Source organism: Oncorhynchus mykiss, chromosome 15, assembly GCF_013265735.2.
Source record: "Oncorhynchus mykiss isolate Arlee chromosome 15, USDA_OmykA_1.1, whole genome shotgun sequence".
NCBI lineage: Eukaryota > Metazoa > Chordata > Actinopteri > Salmoniformes > Salmonidae > Oncorhynchus > Oncorhynchus mykiss.
This window is the reverse complement of record NC_048579.1, coordinates 76402642-76415789: the sequence shown is the minus strand read 5'-3', so window position 1 is coordinate 76415789 and position 13148 is coordinate 76402642. Positions and strand designations below refer to the sequence as shown.

At 41.1% G+C, this 13148-nt stretch overlaps 1 protein-coding gene across 12 annotated transcripts in view; it reads right to left on the bottom strand.

The window, feature by feature from the left end:
• LOC118938861 (glutamate receptor-interacting protein 1-like) overlaps positions 1 to 13148 on the bottom strand; it is a 738669-nt gene that overhangs the window by 55028 nt on the left and 670493 nt on the right. For all 12 annotated transcript variants that reach the window (XM_036945416.1, XM_036945417.1, XM_036945409.1 and 9 more), the window contains one exon: positions 3139 to 3284. In XM_036945416.1, coding sequence (XP_036801311.1) covers positions 3139 to 3284 — 146 coding nt within the window. The remainder of the gene's footprint in view (positions 1 to 3138; positions 3285 to 13148) is intronic.

The window sequence follows — 13148 nt, the reverse complement described above, 5'->3', positions numbered from 1 at the left end:
GATAAAACCCCTATGGATGGGGAGGGTGTCTGAGATGTGATGATGAAACCCCTACTGAGAGGGAGGGTGTCTGAGATGTGATGATGAAACCCCTACGGACGGGGAGGGTGTCTGAGATGTGATGATGAAACCCCTACGGACGGTGAGGGTGTCTGAGATGTGATGATGAAACCCCTATGGACGGGGAGGGTGTCTGAGATGTGATGATGAAACCCCTATGGACGGGGAGGGTGTCTGAGATGTGATGATGAAACCCCTACTGAGAGGGAGGGTGTCTGAGATGTGATGATGAAACCCCTACGGACGGTGAGGGTGTCTGAGATGTGATGATGAAACCCCTACGGACGGGGAGGGTGTCTGAGATGTGATGATGAAACCCCTACGGATGGGGAGGGTGTCTGAGATGTGATGATGAAACCCCTACGGACGGTGAGGGTGTCTGAGATGTGATGATGAAACCCCTACGGACGGGGAGGGTGTCTGAGATGTGATGATGAAACCCCTACGGAGAGGGAGGGTGTCTGAGATGTGATGATGAAACCCCTATGGACGGGGAGGGTGTCTGAGATGTGATGATGAAACCCCTATGGACGGGGAGGGTGTCTGAGATGTGATGATGAAACCCCTACGGAGAGGGAGGGTGTCTGAGATGTGATGATGAAACCCCTACTGAGAGGGAGGGTGTCTGAGATGTGATGATGAAACCCCTACTGAGAGGGAGGGTGTCTGAGATGTGATGATGAAACCCCTACGGAGAGGGAGGGTGTCTGAGATGTGATGATGAAACCCCTACTGAGAGGGAGGGTGTCTGAGATGTGGTGATGAAACCCCTACTGAGAGGGAGGGTGTCTGAGATGTGATGATGAAACCCCTACGGAGAGGGAGGGTGTCTGAGATGTGATGATGAAACCCCTATGGACGGGGAGGGTGTCTGAGATGTGATGATGAAACCCCTATGGACGGGGAGGGTGTCTGAGATGTGATGATGAAACCCCTACGGAGAGGGAGGGTGTCTGAGATGTGATGATGAAACCCCTACTGAGAGGGAGGGTGTCTGAGATGTGATGATGAAACCCCTACGGAGAGGGAGGGTGTCTGAGATGTGATGATGAAACCCCTATGGAGAGGGTGGGTGTCTGAGATGTGATGATGAAACCCCTACGGACGGGGAGGGTGTCTGAGATGTGATGATGAAACCCCTACGGAGAGGGAGGGTGTCTGAGATGTGATGATGAAACCCCTACTGAGAGGGAGGGTGTCTGAGATGTGATGATGAAACCCCTACTGAGAGGGAGGGTGTCTGAGATGTGATGATGAAACCCCTACGGACGGGGAGGGTGTCTGAGATGTGATGATGAAACCCCTACTGAGAGGGAGGGTGTCTGAGATGTGGTGATGAAACCCCTACTGAGAGGGAGGGTGTCTGAGATGTGGTGATGAAACCCCTACTGAGAGGGAGGGTGTCTGAGATGTGGTGATGAAACCCCTACTGAGAGGGAGGGTGTCTGAGATGTGGTGATGAAACCCCTACTGAGAGGGAGGGTGTCTGAGATGTGGTGATGAAACCCCTACTGAGAGGGAGGGTGTCTGAGATGTGATGATGAAACCCCTACTGAGAGGGAGGGTGTCTGAGATGTGATGATGAAACCCCTATGGACGGGGAGGGTGTCTGAGATGTGGTGATGAAACCCCTACTGAGAGGGAGGGTGTCTGAGATGTGATGATGAAACCCCTACGGATGGGGAGGGTGTCTGAGATGTGATGATGAAACCCCTATGGAGAGGGAGGGTGTCTGAGATGTGGTGATGAAACCCCTACTGAGAGGGAGGGTGTCTGAGATGTGATGATGAAACCCCTACGAAGAGGGAGGGTGTCTGAGATGTGATGATGAAACCCCTACGGATGGGGAGGGTGTCTGAGATGTGATGATGAAACCCCTACTGAGAGGGAGGGTGTCTGAGATGTGATGATGAAACCCCTATGGACGGGGAGGGTGTCTGAGATGTGATGATGAAACCCCTACTGAGAGGGAGGGTGTCTGAGATGTGATGATGAAACCCCTATGGACGGGGAGGGTGTCTGAGATGTGATGATGAAACCCCTACTGAGAGGGAGGGTGTCTGAGATGTGATGATGAAACCCCTACTGAGAGGGAGGGTGTCTGAGATGTGGTGATGAAACCCCTACTGAGAGGGAGGGTGTCTGAGATGTGGTGATGAAACCCCTATGGAGAGGGAGGGTGTCTGAGATGTGATGATGAAACCCCTTGTTGGAACGGCCCCACACCAGCAGGCTTCACTACGGATGGGGAGGGTGTCTGAGATGTGATGATGAAACCCCTATGGACGGGGAGTGTTTCTGAGATTTGATGATGAAACCCTTTGTAGGAACGGCCCCACCAGCAGGCTTCACTACGGACAGTAGAGTCATTTAGAGTACAGTAGAGTCCTGTAGAGTCCTGTAGAGTACAGTAGAGCACAGTAGAGTACAGTAGAGCCCAGTAGAGTCCAGTAGACTACAGTAGAGTGCAGTAGACTACAGTAGAGTACAGTATAGTCCTGTAGAGTACAGTAGACTACAGTAGAGTACAGAAGAGTCCAGTAGAGTCCAGTAGAGTACAGTAGAGTCCTGTAAGAGTCCAGTAGAGTACAGTAGACTACAGTAGAGTCCAGTAGAGTCCAGTAGAGTCCAGTAGAGTACAGTAGAGTCCAGTAGAGTCCAGTAGAGCCCAGTAGAGTACAGTATAGTCCTGTAGAGTACAGTAGACTACAGTAGAGTACAGAAGAGTCCAGTAGAGTCCAGTAGAGTCCAGTAGAGTCCAGTAGAGTACAGTAGAGTCCTGTAAGAGTCCAGTAGAGTACAGTAGACTACAGTAGAGTCCTGTAGAGTCCAGTAGAGTCCAGTAGAGTCCAGTAGAGTCCTGTAAGAGTACAGTAGACTACAGTAGAGTACAGTAGAGTCCTGTAAGAGTCCAGTAGAGTACATTAGACTACAGTAGAGTCCTGTAGAGTCCAGTAGAGTCCAGTAGAGTCCAGTAGAGTACAGTAGAGTCCTGTAGAGTCCAGTAGAGCCCAGTAGAGTCCTGTAGAGTCCAGTAGAGCCCAGTAGAGTACAGTAGAGTACAGTAGAGTCCAGTACCTGCCACATCAAACTCTATCTCCAGTGAGACCTTGCTGGTGATGCTGGAGTCTCTCAGTAGCTGATTGGTCTCTTCCAAGGTGCTGTCCTCTGTAGGGATCCCGTTTATAGACAGGATACGGTCACCTATCTGCAAAATCCCACACCTGCAAAGTACACAAACACACATGACATCACAGTATTACCATGCTGTAACGAAAGCTAATGCACCCCCCTTTGGTTGTGAGGTAATAAATGAATTAGAATCTGACTCTGAATAATTAGCTAGTGTCTGGATTCATTTACTCGACCAGCATTGGACATGGTAGGGAAAGACAGATTCCACATCAATTCTATCTACACTAACCAACACACACACACACACACACACGGTCAGAAAAGTGTTTTTATATCGCCTCAATTAAACCTCCACCACTTTTCACGACATATCGGCTACTTCCTCTGATAATTGCTTGCTGCAGCTTCTCACATGAATCCCTGGTCCATTACATCAGCTGCCTTCATCTGGGGGGTCGGCGGGAGGATATTCAAGCCCTTCCATGTTGCTGCAGGTTTCTATCATCTCGTTGGGATATGACTTGCATTTTACATTGACATTAAATATTAATATAAAATAATTAATAAATATTAATATATAATAATTAATAAATATTAATATATAATAATTAATAAATAGTAATATATAATAATTAATAAATATTAATATAAAATAATGAATAAATATTAATATATAATAATTAATAAATATTAATATATAATAATTAATAAATATTAATATATAACAATGAATCAATATTAATATGTAACAATTAATAAATATTAATATATAATAATTAATAAATAGTAATATAAAATAATTAATAAATATTAATATATAATAATTAATAAATATTAATATATAATAATTAATAAATAGTAATATATATAATAATTAATAAATATTAATATATAATAATTAATAAATATTAATATATAATAATTAATAAATATTAATATATAATAATTAATAAATAGTAATATATAATAATTAATAAATATTAATATATAATAATTAATAAATATTAATATATAATAAGTAATAAATATTAATATATAAAAAGTAATAAATATTAATATATAATAATTAATAAATAGTAATATATAATAATTAATACATATTAATATATAATAATTAATAAATAATAATATATAATAATTAATAAATATTAATATATAATAATTAATAAATAGTAATATATAATAATTAATAAATATTAATATATAACAATTAATACATATTAATATATAATAATTAATAAAAATAGTAATATATAATAATAATAATGAATAAATATTAATATATAATAATTAATAAATATTCATATATAATAATAATTTATAAATATCCACATATAATCATTAATACATATTCATATATATAATCTTTAATAAATATTAATATATAACAATTAATAAATATTAATATATAATAATTAATAAAAAAAATAATATATAATAATAAGTAATAAATATTAATGTATAATAATAATAATGAATAAATATTCATATATAATAATAATTTATAAATATCCACATATAATCATTAATAAATATTCATATATATAATCATTAATAAATATTCATATATATAATCATTAATAAATATTCATATAGATATAATCAGTAATAAATATGCATATATACTAATTCATAAATATTAATATACTGACCCTCCTAACAAAGTTAACTTGTCCAACTACGACCCAGGAAACCGTGCTGTTTATTAGACTACAGATTAAATAATGATTTGTTGTGTGGTCGTAACACTACGACTCAGGAAACCGTGCAGTTTATTAGGCTACAGATTAAATAATGATTTGTTGTGTGGTCGTAACACTACGACTCAGGAAACCGTGCAGTTTATTAGGCTACAGATTAAATAATGATTTGTTGTGTGGTCGTAACACTACGACTCAGGAAACCGTGCAGTTTATTAGGCTACAGATTAAATAATGATTTGTTGTGTGGTCGTAACACTACGACTCAGACTACAGATTAAATAATGATTTGTTGTGTGGTCGTCCCACTATGACCCAGGAAACCGTGCAGTTTATTAGACTACAGATTAAATAATGATTTGTTGTGTGGTCGTAACACTACGACTCAGGAAACCGTGCAGTTTATTAGGCTACAGATTAAATAATGATGTGTTGTGTGGTCGTAACACTATGACCCAGGAAACCGTGCAGTTTATTAGGCTACAGATTAAATAATGATTTGTTGTGTGGTCGTAACACTACGACTCAGGAAACCGTGCAGTTTATTAGGCTACAGATTAAATAATGATGTGTTGTGTGGTCGTAACACTATGACCCAGGAAACCGTGCAGTTTATTAGGCTACAGATTAAATAATGATTTGTTGTGTGGTCGTCCCACTATGACCCAGGAAACCGTGCAGTTTATTAGGCTACAGATTAAATAATGATTTGTTGTGTGGTCGTAACACTACGACTCAGACTACAGATTAAATAATGATTTGTTGTGTGGTCGTAACACTACGACTCAGACTACAGATTAAATAATGATTTGTTGTGTGGTCGTAACACTAAGACTCAGACTACAGATTAAATAATGATTTGTTGTGTGGTCGTAACACTACGACTCAGACTACAGATTAAATAATGATTTGTTGTGTGGTCGTAACACTAAGACTCAGACTACAGATTAAATAATGATTTGTTGTGTGGTCGTAACACTACGACCCAGGAAACCGTGCAGTTTATTAGGCTACAGATTAAATAATGATTTGTTGTGTGGTCGTCCCACTACGACTCAGACTACAGATTAAATAATGATTTGTTGTGTGGTCGTAACACTACGACCCAGGAAACCGTGCAGTTTATTAGGCTACAGATTAAATAATGATGTGTTGTGTGGTCGTAACACTACGACCCAGGAAACCGTGCAGTTTATTAGGCTACAGATTAAATAATGATGTGTTGTGTGGTCGTAACACTACGACCCAGGAAACCGTGCAGTTTATTAGGCTACAGATTAAATAATGATTTGTTGTGTGGTCGTAACACTACGACTCAGGAAACCGTGCAGTTTATTAGACTACAGATTTAAATAAGTGATGATTAACTTCCCAGGGGAGTGAAAGTGCAGTGATGAGCTTGATGACATGATGATCGGTGCTTGGCGGCCATTTTGATAAATGAAAACAATGTCATCCATAATAATCTCATAATGTAGGCTGCCTGCCTGCACTGTGTCTGCCTACCTGCCTGCACTGTGTCTGCCTACCTGCACTGTGTCTACCTACCTGCACTGTGTCTGCCTACCTGCACTGTGTCTGCCTGCCTGCACTGTGTCTGCCTACCTGCACTGTGTCTGCCTGCCTGCACTGTGTCTGCCTGCCTGCACTGTGTCTGCCTGCCTGCACTGTGTCTGCCTGCCTGCACTGTGTCTGTCTACCTGCACTGTGTCTGCCTGCCTGCACTGTGTCTGCCTGCCTGCACTGTGTCTGCCTGCCTGCACTGTGTCTGCCTGCCTGCACTGTGTCTGCCTGTCTGCACTGTGTCTGCCTGCCTGCACTGTGTCTGCATGCCTGCACTGTGTCTGCCTACCTGCACTGTGTCTGCCTACCTGCACTGTGTCTGCCTGCCTGCACTGTGTCTGCCTACCTGCACTGTGTCTGCCTACCTGCACTGTATCTGCCTACCTGCACTGTATCTGTCTACCTGCACTGTATCTGCCTACCTGCACTGTATCTGCCTACCTGCACTTTGTCTGCCTACCTGCACTGTATCTGCCTACCTGCACTGTATCTGCCTACCTGCACTCTGTCTGCCTACCTGCACTGTATCTGCCTACCTGCACTGTATCTGCCTACCTGCACTGTGTCTGCCTGCCTGCACTGTATCTGCCTACCTACACTGTATCTGCCTACCTGCACTGTATCTGCCTACCTACACTGTATCTGCCTACCTGCACTGTGTCTGCCTGCCTGCACTGTGTCTGCCTGCCTGCACTGTGTCTGCCTACCTGCACTGTGTCTGCCTGCCTGCACTGTGTCTGCCTACCTGCACTGTGTCTGCCTGCCTGCACTGTATCTGCCTGCCTGCACTGTGTCTGCCTGCCTGCACTGTGTCTGCCTGCCTGCACTGTGTCTGCCTGCCTGCACTGTGTCTGCCTACCTGCACTGTGTCTGCCTACCTGCACTGTGTATGCCTACCTGCACGGTATCTGCCTACCTGCACTGTGTCTACCTACCTGCACAGTGTCTGCCTACCTGCACTGTGTCTGCCTACCTGTACTGTGTCTGCCTACCTGCACTGTGTCTGCCTACCTGCACAGTATCTGCCTACCTGCACTGTGTCTGCCTACCTGCACTGTGTCTGCCTACCTGCACGGTATCTGCCTACCTGCACGGTATCTGCCTACCTGCACTGAATCTGCCTACCTGCACCGTATCTGCCTACCTGCACTGAATCTGCCTACCTGCACGGTGTCTGCCTACCTGCACGGTGTCTGCCTACCTGCACTGTATCTGCAAGCTGTTGGCCAGAGCGCAGGTACCAAGACCAGAGTGGGCACATCTGCTATATAATGCAACAATTTATTTGACAAAACCGTTGGTAGAGTTGAAGACGCGATGGAAACCAATTTAACTTTTTACTCGGTACATGGGGAATTTAAACCAAAAGTCATTTTTATCGTGTACTACGTCATCACAACCTTTAAACCACAAGTCATTTTTATCGTGTACTACGTCATCACAGTCTTTAAACCACAACAGTCATTTGTATCGTGTACTACGTCATCACAGCCTTTAAACCACAAGTCATTTTTATCGTGTACTACGTCATCACAGCCTTTAAACCACAAGTCATTTTTATTGTGTACTACGTCATCACAGCCTTTAAACCACAAGTCATTTTTATCGTGTACTACGTCATCACAGCCTTTAAACCACAAGTCATTTTTATCGTGTACTACATCATCACAGCCTTTAAACCACAAGTCATTTTTATCGTGTACTACATCATCACAGCCTTTAAACCACAACAGTCATTTTTATCGTGTACTATGTCATCACAACCTTTAAACCACAAGTCATTTTTATCGTGTACTACGTCATCACAGCCTTTAAACCACAACAGTCATTTTTTTCGTGTACTACGTCATCACAGCCTTTAAACCACAAGTCATTTTTATCGTGTACTACGTCATCACAGCCTTTAAACCACAAGTCATTTTTATCGTGTACTACGTCATCACAGCCTTTAAACCACAACAGTCATTTTTATTGTGTACTACGTCATCACAGCCTTTAAACCACAAGTCATTTTTATTGTGTACTACGTCATCACAGCCTTTAAACCACAAGTCATTTTTATTGTGTACTACGTCATCACAGCCTTTAAACCACAAGTCATTTTTATCGTGTACTATGTCATCACAGCCTTTAAACCACAAGTCATTTTTATCGTGTACTACGTCATCACATCCTTTAAACCACAAGTCATTTTTATCGTGTACTACGTCATCACAGCCTTTAAACCACAACAGTCATTTTTATCGTGTACTATGTCATCACAACCTTTAAACCACAAGTCATTTTTATCGTGTACTACGTCATCACAGCCTTTAAACCACAACAGTCATTTTTTTCGTGTACTACGTCATCACAGCCTTTAAACCACAAGTCATTTTTATCGTGTACTACGTCATCACAGCCTTTAAACCACAAGTCATTTTTATCGTGTACTACGTCATCACAGCCTTTAAACCACAACAGTCATTTTTATTGTGTACTACGTCATCACAGCCTTTAAACCACAAGTCATTTTTATTGTGTACTACGTCATCACAGCCTTTAAACCACAAGTCATTTTTATTGTGTACTACGTCATCACAGCCTTTAAACCACAAGTCATTTTTATCGTGTACTACGTCATCACAGCCTTTAAACCACAAGTCATTTTTATCGTGTACTACATCATCACAACCTTTAAACCACAAGTCATTTTTATCGTGTACTACGTCATCACAGCCTTTAAACCACAAGTCATTTTTATCGTGTACTACATCATCACAGCCTTTAAACCACAAGTCATTTTTATTGTGTACTACATCATCACAACCTTTAAACCACAAGTCATTTTTATCGTGTACTACGTCATAACAGCCTTTAAACCACAACAGTCATTTTTATCGTGTACTACATCATCACAATCTTTAAACCACAAGTCATTTTTATCGTGTACTATGTCATCACAGCCTTTAAACCACAACAGTCATTTTTATCGTGTACTACATCATCACAACCTTTAAACCACAAGTCATTTTTATCGTGTACTACGTCATCACAGCCTTTAAACCACAAGTCATTTTTATTGTGTACTACATCATCACAACCTTTAAACCACAAGTCATTTTTATCGTGTACTACGTCATCACAGCCTTTAAACCACAAGTCATTTTTATCGTGTACTACATCATCACAGTCTTTAAACCACAAGTCATTTTTATCGTGTACTACGTCATCACAGCCTTTAAACCACAAGTCATTTTTATCGTGTACTACATCATCACAGTCTTTAAACCACAAGTCATTTTTATCGTGTACTACGTCATCACAACCTTTAAACCACAAGTCATTTTTATTGTGTACTACGTCATCACAGTCTTTAAACCACAACAGTCATTTTTATCGTGTACTACGTCATCACAGCCTTTAAACCACAACAGTCATTTTTATCGTGTACTACGTCATCACAGCCTTTAAACCACAAGTCATTTTTATTGTGTACTACGTCATCACAGCCTTTAAACCACAAGTCATTTTTATCGTGTACTATGTCATCACAGCCTTTAAACCACAAGTCATTTTTATCGTGTACTACGTCATCACAGCCTTTAAACCACAAGTCATTTTTATCGTGTACTACGTCATCACAGCCTTTAAACCACAAGTCATTTTTATCGTGTACTATGTCATCACAGCCTTTAAACCACAAGTCATTTTTATCGTGTACTACGTCATCACAGCCTTTAAACCACAAGTCATTTTTATCGTGTACTACGTCATCACAGCCTTTAAACCACAAGTCATTTTTATCGTGTACTACGTCATCACAGCCTTTAAACCACAACAGTCATTTTTATCGTGTACTACGTCATCACAGCCTTTAAACCACAAGTCATTTTTATCGTGTACTACGTCATCACAGCCTTTAAACCACAAGTCATTTTTATCGTGTACTACGTCATCACAGTCTTTAAACCACAAGTCATTTTTATCGTGTACTACGTCATCACAGCCTTTAAACCACAACAGTCATTTTTATCGTGTACTACGTCATCACAGCCTTTAAACCACAACAGTCATTTTTATCATGTACTACCTCATCACAGCCTTTAAACCACAAGTCATTTTTATCGTGTACTACCTCATCACAGCCTTTAAACCACAAGTCATTTTTATTGTGTACTACGTCATCACAGTCTTTAAACCACAACAGTCATTTTTATCGTGTACTACGTCATCACAGCCTTTAAACCACAAGTCATTTTTATCGTGTACTACCTCATCACAGCCTTTAAACCACAAGTCATTTTTATCGTGTACTACGTCATCACAACCTTTCATTCCCAGCAAGTACATTTGATGGAAACATCTCTGATGGGGGTAAAATAGCATGTTTTTTTTATGTAGAATTATTCTATATTCGCATGAAAATCTGTCGTCAATTGGATGGAAACCTCGCTAGTGAGACAGTCAAATCTCAAGTTTTGGCCATCGCATCAGTGACCTACTAACACAAACTGCGGTTACATCTTGACGTCAAAGCTCAGACGAACCAGTCAGTATTACTCTAGAGACATGACATACGTGTGTCAGTTTCAGCCTAAACAAACTGAAGAGATCAATCAACTGGGGCTACTTTTTCATCTGCATTCTTTGATGAACAAACTAAAAAAAAGTCAGATCTAAGAAGAACCCATCAAGTGGATAAGAAATTAGCCTGTTAATAACTGGGCTGCAGGTCTAGAATCAGATTACGATAGGAGAGCTGTTAATAACTGGGCTGCAGGTCTAGAATCAGATTACGATAGGAGAGCTGTTAATAACTGGGCTGCAGGTCTAGAATCAGATTACGATAGGAGAGCTGTTAATAACTGGGCTGCAGGTCTAGAATCAGATTACGATAGGAGAGCTGTTAATAACTGGGCTGCAGGTCTAGAATCAGATTACGATAGGAGAGCTGTTAATAACTGGGCTGCAGGTCTAGAATCAGATTACGATAGGAGAGCTGTTAATAACTGGGCTGCAGGTCTAGAATCAGATTAAGATAGGAGAGCTGTTAATAACTGGGCTGCAGGTCTAGAATCAGATTACGATAGGAGAGCTGTTAATAACTGGGCTGCAGGTCTAGAATCCGATTACGATAGGAGAGTTGTTAATAACTGGGCAGCAGGTCTAGAATCAGATTAAGATAGGAGAGCTGTTAATAACTGGGCTGCAGGTCTAGAATCAGATTACGATAGGAGAGCTGTTAATAACTGGGCTGCAGGTCTAGAATCAGATTACGATAGGAGAGCTGTTAATAACTGGGCTGCAGGTCTAGAATCAGATTAAGATAGGAGAGCTGTTAATAACTGGGCTGCAGGTCTAGAATCAGATTAAGATAGGAGAGCTGTTAATAACTGGGCTGCAGGTCTAAAATTAGATTACGATAGGAGAGCTGTTAATAACTGGGCTGCAGGTCTAGAATCAGATTAAGATAGGAGAGCTGTTAATAACTGGGCTGCAGGTCTAGAATCAGATTTAGATAGGAGAGCTGTTAATAACTGGGCTGCAGGTCTAGAATCAGATTACGATAGGAGAGCTGTTAATAACTGGGCTGCAGGTCTAGAATCAGATTACGATAGGAGAGCTGTTAATAACTGGGCTGCAGGTCTAGAATCAGATTACGATAGGATAGCTGTTAATAACTGGGCTGCAGGTCTAGAATCAGATTACGATAGGAGAGCTGTTAATAACTGGGCTGCAGGTCTAGAATCAGATTAAGATAGGAGAGCTGTTAATAACTGGGCTGCAGGTCTAGAATCAGATTACGATAGGAGAGCTGTTAATAACTGGGCTGCAGGTCTAGAATCCGATTACGATAGGAGAGTTGTTAATAACTGGGCAGCAGGTCTAGAATCAGATTAAGATAGGAGAGCTGTTAATAACTGGGCTGCAGGTCTAGAATCAGATTACGATAGGAGAGCTGTTAATAACTGGGCTGCAGGTCTAGAATCAGATTACGATAGGAGAGCTGTTAATAACTGGGCTGCAGGTCTAAAATTAGATTACGATAGGAGAGCTGTTAATAACTGGGCTGCAGGTCTAGAATCAGATTAAGATAGGAGAGCTGTTAATAACTGGGCTGCAGGTCTAGAATCAGATTAAGATAGGAGAGCTGTTAATAACTGGGCTGCAGGTCTAAAATTAGATTACGATAGGAGAGCTGTTAATAACTGGGCTGCAGGTCTAGAATCAGATTAAGATAGGAGAGCTGTTAATAACTGGGCTGCAGGTCTAGAATCAGATTTAGATAGGAGAGCTGTTAATAACTGGGCTGCAGGTCTAGAATCAGATTACGATAGGAGATGTGTTAATAACTGGGCTGCAGGTCTAGAATCAGATTACGATAGGAGAGCTGTTAATAACTGGGCTGCAGGTCTAGAATCAGATTAAGATAGGAAAGCTGTTAATAACTGGGCTGCAGGTCTAGAATCAGATTAAGATAGGAGAGCTGTTAATAACTGGGCTGCAGGTCTAGAATCAGATTACGATAGGAGAGCTGTTAATAACTGGGCTGCAGGTCTAGAATCAGATTACGATAGGAGAGCTGTTAATAACAGGGCTGCAGGTCTAGAATCAGATTACGACAGGAGAGCTGTTAATAACTGGGCTGCAGGTCTAGAATCAGATTTAGATAGGAGAGCTGTTAATAACTGGGCTGCAGGTCTAGAA